The 24,124-nt window shown below is 37.2% G+C and overlaps 1 protein-coding gene across 1 annotated transcript in view; it reads left to right on the top strand.

Annotated features, from left to right (window-relative positions):
- RAD51B (RAD51 paralog B) overlaps positions 1 to 24,124 on the top strand; it is a 565,004-nt gene that overhangs the window by 17,648 nt on the left and 523,232 nt on the right. The window contains exons 5-7 of the mRNA XM_021679523.1: positions 11,920 to 12,056; positions 21,442 to 21,561; positions 22,620 to 22,803. Coding sequence (XP_021535198.1) covers positions 11,920 to 12,056; positions 21,442 to 21,561; positions 22,620 to 22,803 — 441 coding nt within the window. The remainder of the gene's footprint in view (positions 1 to 11,919; positions 12,057 to 21,441; positions 21,562 to 22,619; positions 22,804 to 24,124) is intronic.

Genomic DNA, 24,124 nt, shown 5'->3' with positions numbered 1-24,124 from the left:
TGCTCTTTGTTGTTCTTTTTTGGTCCTCTCTCTCTTTTCTTTGTCTTCTACTTCAATGATTTCTTTTATTTTATTATCTCCTATGTAATTGCATGTTTTCTGCCATTATTCCCCCCCACCCCCAAACTTCTTGCATTTAATCCATTAACTTTCAGGTTTTTTTTTTTTTTTTTAACTCTGAGCTTGTAGGCTATGACTATCCATTGCTTCATTTTTTTTTATATAAAGCATTTTCATCTTTACTTAGTTCTAATGGTATTTTAAAATTTCCATTATGATTGCTTCTCTAATTCATGAGTTACTTGAAATTTCTGAAAATCTAATTTATTTAATTAAAAAATTTATCTTTTCAAAATTAGATTGTTAACCTAAATTCATTTGGTCAGAGAATTTTATGTGATACCGATTCTCTGAAAATTTCTGAAACTTGTTTTAAGGTTTAATATGTGATCGATTTTTATAAACGCTTCAGGTGTGATTGAGAGGAATGATTATTCTCTAATATTTGAATGCTCTGCATATGACCATTAAATTAAGCTTGTTATTTGGGTTGTTCAAATCTTCTTCATCTTTACCAACTTTTTTTTTCTCAGCCCGACCTAATAGTAATTTAGAGAAGGTTGTTAAAATGTTGTTGAATTGACAAATTTACTTGTAGTTCTATTATTTTTTACTTAGTGTATTTTGAGCCTATTTTATTGTGTTTTAACTTAACATATTTAGAATTGTCATATGTTTCTAGAGAACTGAACCATGTACTATGGTTCTTCTATGTAGCACTTGTCACTGTTAAAGTTGTGTTCCTATGATTAATTAGTGCATGTTTTCCTCACTGGAGAATAAATTCCAAGTGAGCAGGGATTGTGTCTTTTTATTTTTATTGTTAGATTCACAGTATTAGCATATGTAGAAGGTACTTAATAAATATTAGTGGAGAGAATGAGTTTGTATTTAAACGCTTATATAGTGCTTGCTTACTGTAATGCTTTGTTTATTGCTATCTCGTATTCTCTCCTTGGATCTTGAAATAAGCCAAACTTTAGTAATTTTTAAAGATTGCTATTCTAAGGTGTAATATTTATTTTCATTTGTATGCCATTAAAAATTATCAAAATAGTACATTTAAGAAATATGAGTTTTCTACTTAATTGATCTTTTATTAATGAACATCAGTGATTCTTTCATTTTAGGAGTTTTTTTTCTTAAATATCTCTAATATCTGTGTATCTGTGGTTGCATATTTATAGATTTGTTATATACTGCTGTTTAACAAATCATTCCAAAGCTTAGTGGCTAAAAACAGCAAGAAAGATTTATTATCTCACAGTTTCTGTGAGTCAGGAATTCAGGATCATCTTAGCTGGTTTTCTGGTTATGGTCTCTCATGAGATTACAGTCAAGGTATTGATGAGGCTGCAGTCATTGGAAAACCTGACTGGAGCTGGCCGGGATGCTTCCAAGATGGCTCACTCATGTGGCTGTGAAGTTGGTCCTGGCTGTTGTTGGCAGGAAGGCTCTGTTATTGGCCACCTGGACCTCTCCACAGGACTGCTTGCCTGTCTTCCTGACATGGCAGTTGACTTTCCCTAGAGTAAATGATCTTAAGGAACAAAGTAGAAATCGCGTTGTTTTTTAAGGCCTAGCTTTGGAAGTTACATAGCATTCTTTCTGCTGTATTCTATTACACAGACACACCTGTTACAGTGTGGGAGGGGACTACAGAAGGGTGTGAATACCAGAGTGAGATCACTGGGTCCTTCTTAGAGCCTGGCTGTCACTATATATGTGTGTTTATATATGTATGCATGCATATATGTGTGTGTGTGTGTGTATGTGTGTGAGTCTTAAAAAACTTGAAATTATTACCTATCCGTTCTCGGAGACTGTGGTAGACAGAATTCTAAAATGGCCTCCCAGAGATGCTCTGCCATAATCCCTGGAACCTGTGGATATGATAAGATATCATTCCCATTATTATGGTATGTTCTATGGCACAATCGACTTTAAGAGAGGGAGATTATCCTGATCTACTTCCATGGGCCCTTGGAAACTGAGCTTTCTCTAGCTAGAGAAGGAGAAACCAGAAAGATGGTGAGAAGGAATGTAGGTAGGTGGCCTCTAGAAGCAGTGAGCAGCCCTCGGATGACAGCCAGCAAGGAAACAGGGAGCTCAGACCCACGGCTGCAGAGTAGTGGATTTTGCTCAGCTGGCACCTTGATTTTGGCCCTGTGAGACTGAGCAGAGAGCCCCGTCAAGCCCATCCAGACTGACTGCTAGCCTACAGAAGTGTGAGATAAGAGACGGGTGTTGTTTTAGGCTGTTAGGTTTGTGGTAATTTGTTACAGAGCGATAGAGAACTAATATCGTATCAATGCAGGTGTCTAATTAATTGCATTGCCTGATCTTTGTTTCTGGTTAAAAGGTCAAACCTAGAGTTCCAGATATCAGATAGAAGTTAGAAGTGGTGAGAGATAGGTAAGGCAACTGGTAGAATAAACTTAGATGAGCCTGGAGACAACGGAGGGAGTAAGAATGAGTCTGGAAACATTCTGCTGGCATTTTTATAGCTGCTCTTTCCTGATTCCCCAGTTTTGATTGATGTGAACGTCACTGAATCTGTGTAGATGCAGTTACAGCACCAAGATCAAAAGTGGAACTAGAGAAGCAGTCGTGCCGAAACAGAAGTAGCAGAGGAGAAAATCAAAGAGAAACTGCCTCTGCAGAATCACAGATGAGATTGAACTACAGGGGTTTGTCCCATTCCCTGAGAACGTCAAATTCCATACTTGAGGAATATCTAAGCAGATAATTTCTGCATCTGTTATTACTGACGATTGGTAGTAAAGATATATTTGAAATTTAAAGTTTAAAAGTTTACATTATGTGGAGGTCAAACCACATGGTAGCTTTCTCATAGGGGATCATGTAGATTAAATCAGTGTTTCTCAATCCTGCTTTCATTTTCTCCCCTTAGGAGCTTTTTAGACATTTTTTTTTTCTAATGAAGTCCTCCCCATGAGATTTTAATACCACAGATACACTGTATACCTGTTTATGTATGGTCTGTATATCTGTGTTTTAGATAGAAAAAGTAAAACCTCCCCCCTCCCCCATCAAAACCAGGTTTCACCCTTGGGGTCAAGATCACCCTGCTGAGAATGTAAAATAAAGATGCTAATGTGATTCGGTAAAATTAAGGTTGTATGTAAAGGGATCGCCAAAAAAAGTGTTTTCATATTGTAATCCTGAGGTTACTGGACTAGAGTACTGGTCCAAACTCATGTCAACAAAAAGGGATATAAGATCTGCATATCTTTGTTCAAGAGTACCTCTGGAAAAGTAAACCTATGAGACTCTGCCAAATCTTTATAACATTTAAGAGGGATGATTATACCCAGATCCTTGCTCTAAATACTAAGAAAGGATGTAGCACATTTCTACATTATTTGTATTTCCTGACTCATTTCCATGCTTTGTTCATGATTTAAGGAAATGAGGTGTCCTCCTTGAGTGGATCAGTTTTGCTTTGGAAGTGACTATTCTACTATCCCCAAACGGTAGGAGCAGGATGCCAGAGTCCTATTTTGGCATCCTAATTTTTTCTCAGAACAGTTAAATATACAGTTCTTTTTCTTTCTTATTGGCAAGGTTAGCTGTGGCCTGCAAGATCACAGGAGCTAATAAGGCAGGATTGTAAACTTAAATGCCTACAAGGGCCAGGCATGTGATAGACATGCGTAAACAGTGAAGTACAAGACATAAATGCTTGATTAGTCAATTTTGGCTGCTTACACTGCTTAAAACAGCGGCAAACATTTATTTTTCTTGCTCATGGGTGTGCAGGTCAGCCACGATGGGTCTCATCTCCTTCGAAATCTAGTCAGGTTAAGGCGTGCTCCATGTGTAACAACAGCAGTAGGAGTACTAGGGAGAAATTTCTAATTGGCTTTCCTTGACTCTAATCCGATGATGTGGTTTGTTTATCCTGCCTAGTGTTTTGAAAGGCAAGATAAACAGGCCTCTGTCCTAATACAGGAGTTTAGCAGATGTGGTTGATTGGATCATTGTTCCTAATTCTTCACTCACTTCCTGATTTAGAAATAAACATCTCTCTCCATAAAGATTTCATAGAGTCTTTTATATGGCACATGTTTGATGATTGTTAAATGAATGATTATGTCCCTTGATACTGTTTGATGTTTTTTTAACTGAAGCTTGGGGTGCTTGTCATTTCCATGTCCTCCTGTGTTTTTTTGCTCTGTTCCCCTTCCTTCTCTTTTTTCGTCCCTTCCCATGTACTTGAAAGACAGCAGTTGTTAATATGAAATAAGAGGGAGTGGTGGGGAAAATCCAAGGTATAAAATCTTCCACATGTTGATGTAAAGTAATTTAAGATCCAAGGTTTTTTTCACAAGGCAAAGTGCTACCTGGCCTTTCTGAGATTGAGATTTTGTTTGTTTGTTTTAGGATTTTGAGAATTAGTTATTTTTCAAATGAATTTTGTAGGTCTAAAGGCCTAATCATATTTCTGCATAGTTGTAGAGCAAATGGAGACAAATGATGGGTGAGGCGTGTCATTAAAAAAAATGATACAGAGTTTCCAAAGCTCTTAGATCAGAACCAGGCAGTCCTTAAATTTTCTTGGGTGAAGTATTGGTTTGGAGATGGCCCATCCTGTTGCCTCCATCTTGAATGAGAGGAGAGTTAACTTGGTTTTAGGTCCTAACAGGTCCAGGTTTCACATTCATCTCAACCATTAAGTCTCTCTAAAGATTAAAATGACAGGCTTCATTTTTATTTCAGTACAATTAGACTTTCTTTTCTTGGGAATAATTCTTTCTCCTTTGAACTAATTATTAATATTTGCTTCCTTGTTGATATTTGAGTGATCTTCACCACTGGTTATTTTCTTTCAGTTCTTTTATTTCTCAGGCAGCGTTGAAGCCCAGAATCTTAACTATATAAAGCTGATTATATTTTACTGGTGTCTTCTGTGTGTAAATGTTGTATTCACTCTGAGTTTCCAAGAAGCAACTAACTGAGACTATTCTGGTTTGGCATGTTCTCTCTTTCTAACCACCATTGGAGCTGAACCTGGGAATTGAACACAACTTGAAACTTTGTGGTTTGGCTGGTAGAATTCAGAGCTAAACTATCTGAAGCTAAAAATTATTAATGTTGAAATGTTTTAACCCACTAAGTAAACCTGAAAAAATAATGAAATTTAACTCCAGTCAGCCCATCAGAATTGCATACAGCATAAATTTTTTTGAGTCTAGGAAGAGAGTGAAAAATGTATGAAGAGGATCTGAGATTGCTAAAGAATTAGAAATTAGTTATTATAGCTTAAATTAATGTAATTATCCAACTTCAAATGCAAAGTAAAAACAAAACAAACCCAGAAATCTTATAATGTTATTCACGTAATGTTCTACTTTTCCCTAGACTATACTGAATAGTACGTGAAAATAATGAAGTAGAAAAAATGCCAGTTATACTTGTTTAAGTTTTCAGATTTTTTACATGTTTTCTTTAAAGATGGAATAATAAGAGAATATCTTACATTTTCATGGGACTTGATATGTTACTGAATGTTTTCATATGTATCATTTTGATTAAAACAATGGCTTGTTTTACCTTTTCACTAAAAATCACAAAGCATTTAAGGGGTTTAAGCTCATTAAATCTTAGAACATATTTAAAACCTGGCCTGTAGACAGTATGTATAGAAAGGCAGTGAAGAGTAACCATTTTTCATTTTTTAGATCCACTTCCAACTTTTACTGACCAAAGTTACCTTTCCTCTGATGTCTGATAATTAACTTGATCCATGCTGTCTTCGATAATGATAAAAAAGTGTTTGGGGCTCTTTAAAATTAGCAGTTTCTAAAGCAGAATATGTAAGATGGTCCATTAGGTTGTGGGGAAAATATTTTGAACTTTTATTGTTATTTCAACCTAAAAAATGAAATAAACCTTAATGAGTATTTAATATATAGATTGACACTGGCATCCTCACTTGGTCTGTATGTCAGACTGTCATGTGTCAGGTATAGTCCATGAGGAAATGATACAGAAGGGTGACAGAGGCACCTTGCTGTACCTTTATTTTCAGCATCCTGGGATGAATTGTGGTTCTACATACCTAGTTAAGTGGATTTTGGATTTAACTAAACCAAATCTCACAAAGCAAACAAATGTCAAAAAGATTCCTGCAAACAAACTGTATATTGGAGTCCATACTGATAATGTGCTAGAAATGAACCACATGCACAGACAAGTCAGCTGTTGAATCTCCCCTGACTAATGAAGTAAATCAGTGACAATCTGATTCCATCTGAGAAGACATCCAAAAAATTTTGAAATTCTAAAGACAATCTGATATATGGAATTATATCCATTATCCTTTATATTGAAACTTTTGCTGGTTTTTTGTCCCTTGAAATACTGAGTAATGATAGTAGGAAGCCATCATAATTAAGAAACACACAGGATAGGGGTGCCTGGGTGGCTCAGTCAGCTGAGCATCTGACTCTTAATTTCAGCTCAGGTCATGATCTTGGGGTTGTGGGATCAAGCTCCGTGTCAGGCTATGCGCTCAGCATGGAGTCTGCTTATCCCTCTCCCTCTGCTCCTGCCCCTACCCGCATGCGTTCTCTCTCTTGCTTGCTCTATCTCTTTTTCTCAAATAAATAAATAAAATCTTAAAAAAAAAACAACACATGGGATAGGAAGACAAACTTCCATAAGTTTTTAGTGACATTTAAAGTCATGTAATAGGGGCGCCTGGGTGGCTCAGTTGGTTAAAGTCATGTAATACATAATTCAATATCTAGAAAAATATCACTAAAATTAATGATAGATATTTAAAAGCCTCTTTGGAGTTTTCTCAATAGTAAAAGACCAAATGTAATACATTATTAATAACATTAGGAACACACTTATTCTTCCTGTTGCAGTAAAATGAATGAAATAAAACATAGAAAACAATATGGCAACAACTTAAGTGGATTCTTTTGTGAACAGATACTGTCAGAAGTTATATAGAAATCATTAGAGATGATTTGAAGCATTAAGAATTAAAACAGATTATTCAGTGTGGAAAGATGCTAAATAAAGTACAGAAGTTTCTACCATGACCCAGATTATCATCTAAGCTAGATTTTGTTTCAGTAATGAAATAACAGGAAGAACTAAATTTTTTGTATATGCCATTAAACTAAAGATGGGTCAGAGAAGATATATTCTCCCTAATAAGTCTCCTGAATATAATACAATGTTTATATGACTTCTTGAATATAAATAATTTCTTGAACACAAAACAATGTTTATGAGGGAATTTCCTGGGTTATGGTAATGTTCTGACTCATAGGGGTTTAGATTGCATGTATGTATACATTTGTTGGAACTCATCAAATGGTAAACTTAAGATTATGCATTTCACTGTATGTAAAATTTACTTTACAAAAGAAAAGAATCATACATATTAAACTCATATTAATGATATACATGCTGAATTGTTAAGGGAAAGCACATTGATGTCTCTGGCTTACTTTAAAATGCATTAAAAAAAACCCTGAGGCTGAGGCTGGCTCAGTGGGTGGAGCGTGCCACTCTTGATCTCAGGGCTGTAAGTTTGAGCCCCATATTGGGTATAGAGAATACTTAAAAATAAAATCTTTAAAAAACAAAACAAAACAAAACCTGAGATAGATTGATGAATGGATAGAGGGACGGGTTGTTAGATAGACTAGTCTAGTCATAGTAATGGTAAAAATGGTAAGTAAATGGTAGGTATATGGACGGACGTTCTCTGTAAGATTCTTTGAACTTTTCTGTTGTATCATCCTTAGGCAATTTGTAGCAACACAGAAGTTGATGTCAGATGTGTGGAGAGTGCTTCAGGATGGTATCAGTGTTGTTAATTTTTATAAAAACCTGACTAGTGAAGTGTGGAATCTCTATAGCACTCTGTATTGAGATGGGGACTGACCATGAAAATCATTTGAATCCCAAAGGGCTTCTTTGGTGAGCTCACAGCAAAGATTGTAAAAGAGCTGTTGAATTCTACCTATTAAAGATGGGTGAAACATGTTTTTAAATGAAAAGATATGTCAAATTTGCTGACCTTTTTTATATGACAAGTGGCTATGTGATATGCTTCATAGCAGATTAAAAATTAACCAACCACCCAAATCAGTGGTATACTCTGACAACATCCCTTTAAAGTAAAGGTGATGTTTTAACAATGAGTGAGAAAGTCAGTGCCTTTTTGAAGACAGATTAAAATACAGAGTGTTTTTAAAATCATTGCTTGGGGACGCCTGGGTGCCTCAGTTGTTAAGCATCTGCCTTCAGCTCAGGTCATGAACCCAAGGTCCTGGGATCGAGCCTGGCAGCATCAGGATCGAGCCCGGCAGCATCGGGCTCCCTGCTCCGCTGGAAGCCTGCTTCTCTCTCTCCCACTCTCCCTGCTTGTGTTCCCTCTCTCGCTGTCTCTCTCTGTCAAATAAATAAATAAATAAATCTTTAAAAAAAAAATCATTGCTTGGAAATGTTTCTTTTATAATGTTATTTTTGTTGTGAAAGGTAAGTTTGTCTTGTGAAAACTTTGTTTTCTGCACACTTTAAAAACCTTGTAACAATATTTGCTATACTATTGAAAAATCTTCCAAATAAAGAGTTTTTTTTTTTTTTTTTTTTTTTTTAAAGATTTTTTTTTTTTATTTGAGAGAGAGAGAATGAGAGACAGAGAGCACGAGAGGGAAGAGGGCAGAGGGAGAAGCAGACCCCCTGCTGAGCAGGGAGCCCGATGCGGGACTCGATCCCGGGACTCCAGGATCATGACCTGAGCCGAAGGCAGTTGCTTAACCAACTGAGCCACCCAGGCGCCCAAGAGTTTTTATTTTTAAACCAATTGTTAAAAATCTTAAAATGCTATATCTTTTGATTATGTTTTAAGAACAATTGATTGACATGAGGAAAGATGGAAATTTATTAGCCAAAGTTCAACACAAACTTTTGCTAATTGATGAAAGTTATTGAAAAACGAACATAGTAAGTACGAGTGATGTATTTTAAAAATTTCAGTTCTTACATTTTTGCAATTATCCCTTTCTCAACTACACAGCCATTGCATGTAAATACGTGGAACTTAGGACCTGACATTTCAATCACTGAATGACAAAGTACTTAAATAATAATATAATTTCATTTGTTATTATCATTATTATCATTGCTTCACTAAAAGTGTTAAGTTTTTATGAGAATGAAAAGATCTGGGGGCACCTGGGTGGTTCAGATGGTTAAGCATCTGACTCTTGATTTTGGCTCAGGTCATGATCTCAGGGTGGTGGGTTGAGCCCTGCTTTGGGATCCCTGCTCGGTGGGGAATCTGCTTGAGATTTTCTCTCTCCCTCCACCCCTCCCCCTTGCCCTGGCTCAGGCTCTCTCTCAAGTAAATAAATCTTAAAAAAAAAAAAAAAAAGATCTGGGGGCACCTGGGTGGCTCAGCCGGTTAAGCATCTGCCTTCGGCTCGGGTCATGATCTCCGGTGTCTGGGAACAAGTCCCATATCGGGCTCCTGGCTCAGCAGGGAGTCTGCTGCTTCTTCTACCTCTGCCTCTCCCCCTGCTCATGCTCTCTCTCTGTATCTCTCTGTCTCAAATGAATGACTAAAATCTTAAAAAAAAAAAAGAGATCTGTACAACTAATAAGATATGAGGGGCACCTGGGTGGCTTAGTCAGTTAAGCGTCTGCCTTTGGCTCAGTCATGATCTCGGGGTCTTGGGATGGAGTCTCGCATGGGATTCCCTCAGCCACTCCCTCCCCCGCTCATGCGTGCTTGTGCTTGCACTCTCTCTTTCTCAAATAAATACATAAAATCTTTAAAAAAATAAATAAGATATGAAACTATTTTCAAATTCTTTTTTTTTTTTTTTAAAGATTTTATGTATTTATTTGAGAGAGAGAGAATGAGAGAGAGCACATGAGAGGGGTTAGGGTCAGAGGGAGAAGCAGACTCTCTGCTGAGCAGGGAGCCCGATGTGGGACTTGATCCAGGGACTCCAGGATCATGACCTGAGCCACCCAGGCACCCCTATTTTTAAGTTCTTATTTTTAATTTTTTGATCCCTATTTTATATATGCTTTATATTATATAGAATGTATTAGTAAAATAGTATGTATATAATAAATATACATACATTGGAAGACCATACTAAATTTTATTTGTTTTCAGTTGGTCAGACTATGTAATCAAAAAAGTTTAGAGACCCCTTTTCACTGATCACTCATGATCTGGCAAACTGTTATTGGTAGCTACAATTTATTCTGGAAGTCTAAATCACTGTTTAGAGATTAAAATAAACCAGCACATAGTTTTTAACTTGTGAGCTTTTGTTTTTTTAATGTTGAGCCTCGATAAATGAAGGTTAGCTTTAGGCTAAATTTTAAGACTGGTTCTCAAAAGTGTACAGCAGCATAAGCATCACCTGGGAATTTATTAGAAATGTAAATTCTCAGGCCACGTCCCAGACCTACTGAACCAGAGATGCCGGTTAATAAGCTTGTCAGGCAATTCCAGTGCTCACTTCAGTTTGAGAACCCCTTGTATGAATGGTAGACTCATGGGTCATCCCTTCTTATTTCTCCCTGCTTCATGAAGTATCTAAGACAGTTTATTCAAATATTTATAGTCTGCTTCAGTCTTCGCTCAGACTTTTTCATCTCTCCCTGAGATATTTTTTTCTCCTCCTTCCCTCTGTTCCTTCCCTTCCTTTGTGAAAAACTGTGTTAAAATTATTAGTGTTATTTTTACAACAGGGATAGTGTTTTGGTTCTTAAAATTTGGACGCCACAGCCAGTGTGACAAATAGCATATGTTTAAAGGGGATATATATATATATATATATATATATATATATTTTAAAGGTTTTATTTATTTATTTGACAGAGAAAGACACAGCGAGAGAGGGAACACAAGCAGGGGAGTGGGAGAGGGAGAAGCAGACTCCCCGCCGAGCAGGGAGCCCGATGTGGGGCTCCATCCCAGGACCCTGGGATCATGACCTGAGCCGAAGGCAGACGCTTAACGACTGAGCCACCCAGGCGCCCCCAGGGGGATATATTTTTTTAACATTTTCAAATTAATTTTTATTAACTACTTCTAGTTGGACTTGAGAATTTCCTATTTTTTTCCATCTCTAGCCTCTTGATTTCAAATTTTATAATCTCAGAATAGTTTCACCAACTAAAATTTCAAAACACACTTGAAAGTATGCATCACCTGGATTCAACAATTGTTGAATTTTGTTACATTTGCTTAATCTTTGTACACACACACGTGTGTGTGTGCACATGCCTTTTTTTTTTCTGAAGCATTTGAAAATAAATTGTATACATCAGAACTCTTCACGCCTAAATTCTTTACATTTACAATAAAGATCAAAGTAGCTTTTTAGGGGACTAGTACAAAATTGTTCTAAAAGGCCAATTCATAAGAAATGCTAATCCAATTATTAAAGCCTCTTAAATATTTTCAAGTTCCTTCTCTAAATGTCTTAATGAGGAAAAGATATAGAACTCCCAGTTCTGAATGTATAAATTCACCCTCCAGCCCTCTCAACCAAAGCTTTTCATTTGAACTACAGAACACAGAGCATGATTTGAGTGACTATTCTCTCATTTTTCCCAAAGATGGTATCTAACTACTACCAACCCAGACACATAGGGAAGGAGTTAATTCCTTACAATAGATGTATTAGAATGTTTAAGGAATATTCTAAGGAATGTTAAGGAACATTAAGGAACTCCAGGAACCCAAGTTAGTGGGACTGTGCAAGTGGCAAGTTCTTAAAAGGATTTTGCTTTGAGTAGCTTGTGATGTTTATATAAATAACTTTTTTTTTTTTTTTTTAGATTACAGGCCCACCAGGTTGTGGAAAAACTCAGTTTTGTATAATGATGAGCATTTTGGCCACGTTACCCACCAACCTAGGAGGACTAGAAGGAGCTGTTGTGTACATCGACACAGAGTCAGCATTTAGTGCTGAAAGGTAGGAGATTTTATTATTTTCCATTGTAATGTTTAATTTTGTAACTTATTTATAGCATGTAACATTTTCAAACAGGTTAACATTTACCTTTTCTTCCTGAGAATGCAGAATGCTAGATACTGCTTTAATTGAATTTTCCTTTTAAGATTAACACAGGAAGCAGTTTTCTTTTTGTCTTTTCTATCCCTTTGTCATTGGTTTAAGTGAGGTTCCTGGATAAGCTGTGTTTTGCAGAAAGTCAGGAAGAAAGAAGTTTAAGAAACAGAGGGAGGGATGTAAGTGGAAATGGGGAAGAGGGAAAATTAATAAAAAAGACAAAAGGCAAGGTGCTTTGTAACTAATTTCTAGTTGGAAGTAAAATATTAGTGAATGGAAAAGTTGCACATTTCAAAATACATTTTGACTGAGAAGTATTTCACTTTAATCTTTGTAATAGTATGGTATTCAACGTAAGAAACGCACTGATAGTAAGTGTATCTATGCTTGGAAAGGAAAGATTTCCTTAGTTTGGCAGGGACCTTTAACATTCTATGAGAGGCATTTGGTTATTTGGGTAATTCTGTACACCTGAAAATAAGTTTGGTGTCCGTTCCCCCCCCCCCCCCCCCCCCCCCCCCCCCCCCGGCTCTAATTAACCTTCATGAGCAGGAGTACTTATAGGTCTGGGGACTGATTCAATTCTGTTCTTTCAGTCAAGGTGTTGTATAGGTATAGTCCTTTGAATCTGTCTTTAACTGTGTCATGAATCACGTGTCTCTCTTTATTTCTCTCTAATGATACTAGTTAGATCAAAGTGTATTCCCTGACCAGATAAGTTCCAAATGGATTATTTTGCCTAGAGTTTATTTGCTTTGTTCTGTGTTGCTTGTTATCTATTCTAAGTATATGCCACAGATGTGTCAGCTTTGTGAGTTTGTGTTATATCTTTGCATCTTCAAAGCCAAATCTAGTGACTGATGCATATTAACTGCTCAGAAAATGTTTGATAAATGATGGACAGGCATTACTCTCAAACTGTGAAATCCAGATACCATTTCCTACTAAAAGGAATGAGGGTTCTTGGGGAAATGGCTGCTTCTAGCACTGGTGCAGGAAATTTTTAAGTTGAGTCTGAAACATCATATCAGATGGATGACAAGGAAGCTATCAAAGACTACTTAGGACTCAGGAATCAACCTGACCAGGCGCCCACAAAGATGAGACAAATTGACCACCAATAAGATAATAATGACAGTAGATTAAAACCCATGAAATATGTTTAAGTTCTTGAGTCTGTAATATAAAGAAATGAAAAGCAGGTAAATCTCCAAAATTTTGGAGAAGCAACTCATTATTTTGAAAATGAGTTAAAAAAAAGGAAATCAAACATCTATTCTTTTTCTATATGAACTGTATTACCGAGTAACAAATAGGTCTTTTTTTTTTTTTTTTTTTTTTGACAGAGAGAGAGACAGGGAGAGAGGGAACACAAGCAGGGGGAGTGGGAGAGGGAGAAGCAGGCTTCCCGCTGAGCGGGGAGCCCGATGCGGGGCTTGATCCCAGGACCCTGGGATCATGACCTGAGCTGAAGGCAGATGCTTAACGACTGAACCACCCAGGCGCCCCAACAAATAGGTCTTTTTACAGGAGTATTCCAGCAATAAATGAAGAAGGAATGATAGAATAGCACCAAATTACAAACCCCAACAATCTGATGGATCTTGGCATTGAATATTGTGATATAATAAGAAATCCATATTTTGTCTTAGTCCTGATTCTTGCCTGCAGAGCTTCTAAAACCTTTGGAATTTCCTGAGTTAGTAGAGGTGCCAGGACCATCATTTGTTATTCATAATCACATAATCAACCCCTTTCAACAATACCTGAATTTATGCTATTGAGATGACTCTTGATGGGCCCCTGGATAGCTTCAGATGGGAGCTGGTTGCCAATCATGTGATATAAAGTGGGAAAATTCAGCTCCACCCATCCTCCCCAACCTCCGAGGAAGAGAAAGAGGCTGGTAACTGGTTAATTGCCAATGGCCAGTGCTTTAATCAATAATGCCTATGCAATGGGATCTCTACAAAAATCTCTAAATGATAGGGTTTGGAGAGCTTCTGGGTTGGTGAACACCCTCAAGGTGCTGGGAGGGTGGTGTGCCATGTAGCCCTCCCTGATCTTTTCCTGAGCTGTATTTTGTATTCTTTGTAATAATTTGGTAATAGTAAGTAAAGTGCCTTCCTGACTTCTTTGCATCATTCTAGCAAAATTATTGAACTTGAGGAGGGGGGTGTGGGAACTCCTGATTTGTGGTTGCTTACTTGGTCAGAAGTAGTAGTAGTAGTAGTAGTCCCAGAGGTCCAGGACTTGTGATTAGTGTCTCAAGGTGGGGGGGGGGGGGAGTCTTGTGGTTCTGAGTGTTTAAACTGTGAAGTCTGAGCTAACTCCTGGTAGTTAAGTGTCTGATACCCAGTTTGTGTCCACAGGGAATTAAAGAATTGCTTGGTATGGACAACCCAAATATTTGGTGTCACTAGTGTTGTGAGTAAAAATAGTTCATAAACATAAAGCCTACTAGCATCACAAAAAGAAAACTAGTCATTGTGTTACTTCCTGATGGAAGAATAGTCAAGCCTGAATGTGATCAAGCTTTCAGATCCAATTATCAGTTTACAACATATACAGAGAAGAGAGGAACATGTTAAACTACACCAGAGAGATGCAGTCAGCAAAATCCAAACTGGGAAATGACAGAATAAATGATTGTTGGAGGAGGAACCTTTGGATTAAAAGAGATTTGAAAGGTATATTGCTCTCATCACATTGTATACCTTAAACTTACACAATGTTATATGCCAGTTATATCTCAATAAAGCTGGGGAAAAAAGATGTATTGGTCGTTCCAGTGTGATGAACTTATTTGGATCTTAAACAAATAAATGGTAAAAAAGAACAGAAGCATAAATATATGAGACCACTGGAAATCTGAACACTGAAATATATTTGATGCTAACACTGATAAAGACATTGGTTCACTCAGGTTGTCCAAAAGAAAAGGTACTCTTTAAAAATGTCAGTGACTAACCTTCAACTAACAAGCCAAAGACAAGTTGGAAATGAAGTAAAAATTTTAGTCCCTTTATTGGAATTATGTTTCTTCCTTTTCTTTTTTTTTTAGATTTTATTTTTAAGTTATCTCTACACCCAATGTGGGGCTCAAACTCACAACCCCAAGATCAAGAGTTGCTTGCTCTACTGACTGAGGCAGCTAGGTGCCCCTGGAATTACATTTCATAATTCACAAGGAGCCTTAATGAAGGTCATTGGAGGTTAGGGGTTGAAATTTATATTGTTTTTACTTCTCTAGTCTGTTCTCCACAGGCTTGAAGAGTATGGTCATCTGGCTGCCACATGGATTGCATTCTGAGGTGTGGTGATAGGGTCAGGTCAGGACTTGTCAAAAGTACCAGTCCTCCTTCTGGAGTACCTTCTTCTCCTTCTGGAGAGTTTGTCATGGCAAGTCAGAGAATGGGGCGGGCTCTGTACTGCCTGGTCCCATTTCATTTGTGTTATTACAGGACTGCTTGACCCCTATTTGGATTTACTGGGGAAGGTTAGTTAATCAGTTAGAAAAGCCTTCTGCTGCAAGTAACTGAATACCTACCGAAGAGTGAGTAGGTGGTTGCGGGCACTGATTCTGCCGCTCAGTGATGACGGAGACCTAGGGCTGGTGCATTTTTAGGCATCTTATCCAGTCAGTGGGAAGGGAAAAGGCCAGCTATGTGTTTTGTCAGGAAAATATGTTTTTCCCAGATTAGCTGTCTCTTTCCCTCTTTTGATTTCCTTTTCATCCTCTGGAATTATTCTGCAGATTTCTCAGTGGGCCACCCCTATATGCCAGGGAGGGTGGGGAAAGGAGGGGAAAAAGATTGTTATAATAAGCATGATGAGATTCCTGGGGCTGGTTAACATTGCTGCCTGAGTAAAATTGGGATTCTCATAGTAAAGAAGAAGTGGGAATGGATATTGGTAGGTAATTAATAGTGTCTGTCCCACTGGGATTGTTTCTGGACTTAGAGAAGAGGTAAAGGCATGAACATGATACTCAAAGAAGAATATGTTTTAGGTTTCTGTGTGCCTCTTTATGTAGCAGTGTCTTCATTTTGTGCTTTTAAGCAAGCTATCTGATCAGCACAATAGAGAGCGTGAATTGAAGGATTATTCTGAAGAAGGTTAAAGGATTTGTATAAAGGGGCGCCTGAGTGGCTTAGTCGGTTAAGTGTCCAACTCTTGATTTTGGCTCAGGTCATGATCCATGATCTCAGGGTCGTGAGATTGAGCCCCGCATTGAGCTCCACGCTGGGCATGGAGCCTACTTAAGATTCTCTCTCTCCCTCTAACCCTCCCCACACCCCATCCCTCTCCCTCTCTCTCTTAAAAAAAGAAAAAAAACCTCGATTTGTATATGGAGAATTTAGGATAAGTGATAAAAAGTGGAAAATAATTTTAATTTTTAATTTTTTTAAAGATTATTTATTTATTTATTTGACACAGAGCGAGAGATAGCGAGAGCAGGAACACAAACATGGGGAGTGGGAGAGGAAGAAGCAGACTCCCGCTGAGCAGGGAGCCCGATTTGGGGCTTGATCCCAGGACCCTGGGATCATGACCTGAGCTGAAGGCAGACGCTTAACGACTGACCCACCCAGGTGCCCCTTAGTTTTTAATTTTAATAATAAATTGCTAGATACCTTTTTATCAAGGAGGGAGAAACAAAGGAGGAGTAAATAAAACTTAAGCGCTTAAGTTTAAAATGCATTAAAAAAAAGAAAACCTTACAGGTGAGGTACTTAAAAACACTTTGGAAAGATTAGTTATATATATACTTTTAAAGATTATTTATTTTAGAGAGAGAGAGAAAGAGACAGAGTATGTGCATGCACAGTGGGGAGGGGTAGAGGGAGAGGGAGAGAGAGTTCCAAGCGGACTCTGCACCAGAGCCTGTTGTGGTGGGGCTCGATTTCACAAGCCTGAGATCATGACCTGAGCCAAAAGAAACCAAGAGTTGGTCACTCAACCAACTGTGCCACCCAGGCGCCCCAAGGTGGAATATAGGATTGGGAATTTAGGAGGTAGAAGTGGACAATCCTGACTTGTCATGAAATCAGAAAAGCTCTGAAAACTAGGAAGAAATATGTAGTTCAACAGGGGAGGAAGACGTTAAATAATCATAAACATGTAAAATTGTAACTATTATGGCTCCATGTACAAAGGAGACGTGTATGTTGTATTTTTCTGTGTGGAAGCAGTGGCCAAGCTTAGATCTGAGGAGCTGCCTGTCCCCTTGCTAGCTGCCAGGGACCCCACAGCCAGTGCCCTCCAATTCCCACCCGACTATATAGAGTGTCACTCTGAATCAGTGTATCAGGAGGGAGGCACGTAGCGTTAGTGGCAAGCCATGACGTTGGCTCATTAGGGAGGTAATTATCAGGGTGGTCTTAGCACCATTTACCTATTTGCTTCTTGGCATGAATCCATGATCTTTGAACTGGGGGCAAACAATAGTGGAGACAGAGAGACATTTTTTAAGATGGTTTCATGAGTCTGGGTAGGTTTCACCTTAGTCTAATTTTAGCTGCCTTATCACTTGTGAATCTAGGTGAATTAGTGGGGAGATCTTGAAGAGGTTCTAAGATAGAAAATGAAATTAGTCATAAGTACTTACTATGAAAACAAAACTTTGGAATTTTCTGGAGTCTGTAAAGGACTAATAGATTCACATTGTTGTATTTATATCACACTGCTGAACAAATACATACTGAATTAATGAACAGGAAAATATTACCTATGTACAAGAAGCTTTGAGAAACCTAAACTTCTATTTCAGCACATTTATGATGCTATATTTCAACTAGAATTTTGGAAAACTTTTTTTTTTTAAGCATGTGTTTTGTTTCAAATTGTCATGTGGTCACTAATGTAAAGCATTTAACTTCCCTTTTATACAAGAGCTGTGAAGTAACAGGGGGAACTAATAACAAAAACCTGGAACGAATCCAGTCTTCTCCACTTCAATGAATGGTAATTCCATTCCTCCAGATGCTCATCCAGTTAGTCAAGAAATCCCTTCAGCTCCTCTTTTGAACTATACCTTGAGTTCAGTTACTTCTATTTTTATTTTTATTTATTTATTTATTTATTTATTAAATTATTATATTATATTAATCACCATACATTACATCATTAGTTTTTGATGTAGTGTTCCATGATTCATTGTTTGTGCATAACACCCAGTGCTCCATGCAGAACGTGCCCTCCTCAATACCCATCACCAGGCTAACCCATCCTCCCAGCCCCCTCCCCTCTAGAACCCTCAGTTTGTTTTTCAGAGTCCATTGTCTCTCATGGTTCGTCTCCCCCTCCGATTCCCCCCCTTCATTATTCCCCACCTGCTATCTTCTTCTTTTTTTTTTTTAACATATAATGTATTATTTGTTTGAGGTACAAGTCTGTGATTCAACAGTCTTACACAATTCACAGTGCTCACCATAGCACATACCCTCCCCAATGTCTATCACCCAGCCGCCCCATCCCTCCCACCCCCCACCACTCCAGCAACCCTCGTTTGTTTCCTGAGATTAAGACTTCCTCATATCAGTGACTTCTAATCAGCTGAGCTCTTCTCCAGGGACAGTCACCATCATCTCTTATCTGGACTGCTGTACTTGCTGGTCTTGCTACCCGTGCCCCATGTACAGGCTTTTTTCCAAATCTGATAGAGTGGTTCTTTAAAAAAAAAAAAAGAAGAAGAAGTCAGATCATATCAGTTCTGCTTCCAGGTTTCTTATTTTACTAAATAATATCTAAACAAAATACCACAGACCTGGATATCAAATGGTTCATTTTCTCATCTCCCTTAAACCATTGCTCAAATTCACCTTATTAAAGAGGCTTTCCCAGACCACTTTACATAAAATAGTACTTGCTTCCATCTTTCACAATCTGTTCCCTCATCCTGGTTCATTTTGCTTTAGAGCACTTATTACCTGATGTATATAATATGTATTTGTCTCTCTCAGTAAACTGTAAGTTCCATGAGGGAAGCTTTTTTGTTTTTGTTGTTATTGTCCATTGTCCCATCCTTAGCACCTAGAATGGTGCCTGGCATATAGTAGGTCTTCAGTAAATATGTTTTTTTTTTTAAAAAATATGTATTTATTTGAGAGAGAGAGAGAGTGAGTGAGTGAGAGGGAGAGGAGAGGGAGATAGAATCTGAAGCGGACTCCACACTGAGCACAGAGCCTGATGCGGGGCTTGATCCCACAACCGCGAGATCATGACCTGAGCTGAAACCAAGAATTGGATGCCTAACCAACTGGGCCACCCAAGCGCCCCTCAATAAATATGTTTTGAATGAATGAAACTTAAGTGCATACGTGAAAAGAATACTTTTTATGAAAAAGACGTCCACTAGATGGCATTGCTTTCAAACTTTATGTAATTAATGTCTGGGAGCAAAAGATAGGATCTTTTCTGTTACTCTAGCCAGGAAAGCTCTGTGATGAAGATTGTCACAAGAAATTGCTATAATTAATGTGAGGCATATAGATACTAGATTTGTATTTGGTTTTTGATTTATATATATTTTTAGGTATCTTTTCTAAAATAAAAATACTTGGAGAAACTGATTATAGAAAATTATAGCATACTGGTATGTAAATAATCATTTGATACAGTTATTTCACATGGTAACTGTGAATAAAGTCACTTTGTGTCCATACATTGACCACCTTCCTTCTGAGGGGCCTTAATTGAATGGGAGAGCAGTAATAAGTTCCAGAGCTTTTTACCACTCAAGGCACCAGTTGAAATTCAGCCTAGTGTTGAAGGCAGAAAATTATTATTGTCTGTCATTTGTTGTTGCCGATGAGTTAGGTACTCACTGGTTGAGATAAGTATTCAGTACCTAATCAACCAGGCATCCAATTTTGAAAAACTTCATGTTTCTGGCAGATGTTGCCATACCTATCTTATTAAAAATCAGTGGGTCCCAAGTGTCAGAGCTTTTAGCTGACTTCTCTGACCAGCTCCAAACTTGGCAAATAGTTGCCCTAATCAAGAAATTTACACAGTTTCCTCAAATCCTTAAAATGTGCCTGTCCTGTCTGTGCCAATGTCATCTCATTTTTTCGTGCTTTCATTGCTTACCTCATTTCCTCCTTTATTCCACCCTGTCTCTCTCATGCACTTCCCCTGAATGCTCATTTGATCCATTTTGTTCTCAGTTTTTACACATCTTTTAGTAATTTTTCCTTTTCCTGTTCAACCTAATGGTGCCTTTTTTTAAATTGTTCAAAATACACTTTAAAAAATATTATTGACCAGTTTTCTCCCTTTCTCTATTTTAGATTTTTCTTTTTCATTTCTGATTATAATATATGTGAGGAATTTATTTTGTTTATCTCTTTAAAGTTCTCAGCCTCTTCTTGGGGCTCATTAACTATCTAGAAATGAAAACGCTGTTCTTTGTACTTTGGCGTCTTTAAATGGAACATAAAGTATAGGGTGATTTTTGTGTTTATAGGCCTTCCTCCCAGTCATCCTTGGATGGTTAAGTATCAGGCTGATAAAGTATCAGGCTGATAAAGTATTATTTTAAATAGGAGACTGTTATACTCAAAGATTTACACTTTTATATTTTTAACCAGAAATATTTGAATTTTCTGGTACTGAGCTCCATGTCTTAAGCTATTAATGATGATATTTGCATTTGTTTGGCCTTGTCACCCTCCTACACTTGGCCTACCCCATGCATTAGATCTGGCTTTGAGTTCATAATGTAGAAAATCCTTTTTTCTCTACTAAGGGAATATTGGACAACATCCATTTGTTTAGAAAATAATTTCCTGTTTACCAAGAAGCTATTAGATACATTTATTTTGTATATATTAAGTTTTAATTGAGAAAGCATATTTTTCTGTTCTGAGACATGGAGACTTACTGATATTTGATTGTTAGAATGATAATATATATTTGTTCAAATATATTTCTTTCATTCATGATGATGAAATAATTTTTCTTATTTACTAAACAAATCTTACAGCTCCTAGTCAAATTATCACTTATTAAAAAACATATCTATTCCTAGGAAGATAAACCTCAGAGACATTGTTGCTTACTTAACCTTAGATGAGATCTGAAAGCCCTTGCTGGTCTCATGCTGTGACTGCTAACCTCTTTTAGTGCTTATAAAGGGAGGCTTGTTTTGCTTATACCTGCTTTATTTTTGTTCTAGTGTTACTTGTGGCTTATGAGTTTCCTAAGTAAAATTCATTAGAAGTTCAGCATTATGGCCTTAAATATCATTACCTATTTTCACTTGTGCTATTTTTCTTCCCTACAGACTGGTTGAGATAGCAGAATCTCGTTTTCCCAGATATTTTAACACTGAAGAAAAATTACTTTTGACAAGCAGTAAGGTTCATCTTTATCGGGAACTCAGCTGTGATGAAGTTCTGCAAAGGTATGCTGCTTTAGATTTTGGTATGTTAGAAATACTTTGAAGATTTATTTTTTGTTTTTTATGTTCTCAGTTGAGTGAAAAAAAAAAAGTCTCTACATATGTATTAGGGTTATGGGAAGTAATTATTTCAGTGTTCTTTATTTGCTACAGTCTATTGGATGAAGTATTTCTTTAAAAATGAAAACAAGTTGAATGAGTGAAATGTTTTAGATTTAATTAATTACTTAAGTGGTGTATTAATTATCTATTGTTCCATTGACAGGTTACCCCCAAAATTCAGCAGCTTAAAACAGCAAACATGTATGATCTCACGTAGTAGCAGAGGCTTAGGTATCTAGGAGTGGGTTAGCTGTGTTTCTGGCTCGGGGTTTCAGGAGAAGTTGCAGTCAAGCTGTTGGCCAGGGCTGTGGTCATCTCAAGGCTCAAAGAGGGCTGGAGAATCTTGGAGAATTCCAAGGTTACTCGTGTAGTTGCTGGAAGGCCTCCCTTCCTTGCTGGCTGTTGGCCAGAGGCCTCTGTTCCTCACCATGTGGGCCTCTCCATAGGGCTGTTAACAACATGGCAACCTGTCTCCCCCAGAGAGAGGGATCTGAGAGAGTGGGCATGTGAGAGAGAGCCCAAGGTGGCATCTGTAGTCTTTTATAACTTACCCTCAGAAGTGACATACCATCATTTTGTCATATGCAGTTGGTCATGTAGACCAACCCTGGTAAATGTGGGAGGGGACTGCACAAGGCTGTCTGTCAATACAAGGTGGGAGTAAATGGGGGCCATTTTGGAGATGGGCTATGATAAGCAGTTTTATCCTAAAATTAGTAGTATCGTAGGAGAGCTGGAGAATGAAACTAAATGAAAACATGTTGGTGCATTTTCAAAAGAGTGCTATATGTATAGAAGAGCTGGAAATAAGTTATTATTATTGAATACTTGCAATCATTACTGTAACTTAGGAAAGACCAATTTGTTGTCATTGTTTTTAAGTTGGTTAATCTTTGCAATACCCTCTTTTATATTATATCTTAAATTTATCTACTATTTTGCAAATTCTGCTTTTACAGGATTGAATCTTTGGAAGAAGAAATTATTTCAAAGGGAGTTAAACTTGTAATTATTGACTCTGTTGCTTCTGTGGTAAGAAAGGAGTTTGATACACAACTTCAGGGCAACATGAGAGAAAGAAACAAGTTCTTGGCAAGAGAAGCGGCCTCCTTGAAGTATTTGGCTGAGGAATTTTCAATCCCGGTAAGTTTTTTCTTTTTCTCTCTTTTTTTCTTTTTCTTTGTTTTCTTTTATGTTAAGTTCACCGACTTAAAATATCAACTAATATAATTAGAAGAAAATGTAAAACAGATGATGTGTTAAAGGTAGCATGGTCTAATTGCTATAATAAATACCACCATCTTCTTAAGTTTGTTCATCTGTTGAGATTATCTTTTTTCACAGTAGGAGTCTGGAGCAGATTTAAATGTTGTTTGTAAAAGTTCCTATGTGGTCAGTCCTTTTCTCAATCCCATTGTTGACTCTCTGTGTATGTTTTGTATTACTTTTGTCACATCGAGGTAAACATTGACTACTAAAACTACATGAAATTGCCTAGGTCTATTTCTGTAGTTCCTTTTATGGCAATATTTGTCAGTTTTATATATATTTTAGATTTAGATATTATGTTATTATGTTCGGTGCTGTCTTGTACTCTGTAGGATTTGGTTTGCTCCAAATGGCCAGAGGTTGACTATCACATTTTAAAGTATTGGGAGTGATAGTGATGGAAGTGTCAGTAAGGAGACCTTGAGAGATTACTGTTGACCCCACTTCCCATAGTGGGGATTGTGATGAGTAAATCTGAAGATGTGGGTATCTTGCAAGGGTTTGCAGTGATTAAGCTATAAGGTCTAAGTGTGTACTGTTTGCTTTCCCAGTAGCAGTGCATAGGAGAGTTCTGCTTATTCTGCAGCCTCAGCAACATTTAGTATTGTCAGGCTTTTCAATTTTAGCCAGACATCATCTCAACAGAAGATAAGACAATTCCTTAAACTGTGGTAAGATTTAGTTATGATTTTATAATCTTTAGATTCGTGTTTGGAAAATTAAAAGCTTGGATCTTTGTAATATGTACCAAGATGGTAAACTACCACACAGCCTTTGAGATTTATAAACCCAAGCAAGAAGTCAAAGGAGAAAATGTGACATATAAAAAGTTCTACATTTCTTAATGGCTTTTTAATTCATATTTTGGATTATATGATGTAATTCCTGGTGAAGTCAAGGGCTGTAAAGTTTATCCCGGATGATGCTCATCTTTTAAATTTTGTTGTAGTTGGTTAAAATGATAAATCCAAATCCATGTTTTCCCTGGCCAAGGGAATTTAAAAATATTTTGTGGGGTTACTTGATTAAATGGAAAAGTTAAGGATGTATACTTATTTTATTAATTCATAGTGGTTGCTTGACTTAATCCTATATAAAATATGAAAATTCACTTTTTAAAAGTTGTATTTATTTGCTTTTAAATAGTAATTGTAGGCTAATGTTTTCATTTTTTTTCTGAGGTAATTTATTTTCC

Source organism: Neomonachus schauinslandi, chromosome 9, assembly GCF_002201575.2.
Source record: "Neomonachus schauinslandi chromosome 9, ASM220157v2, whole genome shotgun sequence".
Lineage (NCBI taxonomy): Eukaryota > Metazoa > Chordata > Mammalia > Carnivora > Phocidae > Neomonachus > Neomonachus schauinslandi.
Note: the sequence above shows the minus strand (reverse complement) of the source record. Positions and strands in the feature narration are given on the sequence as shown.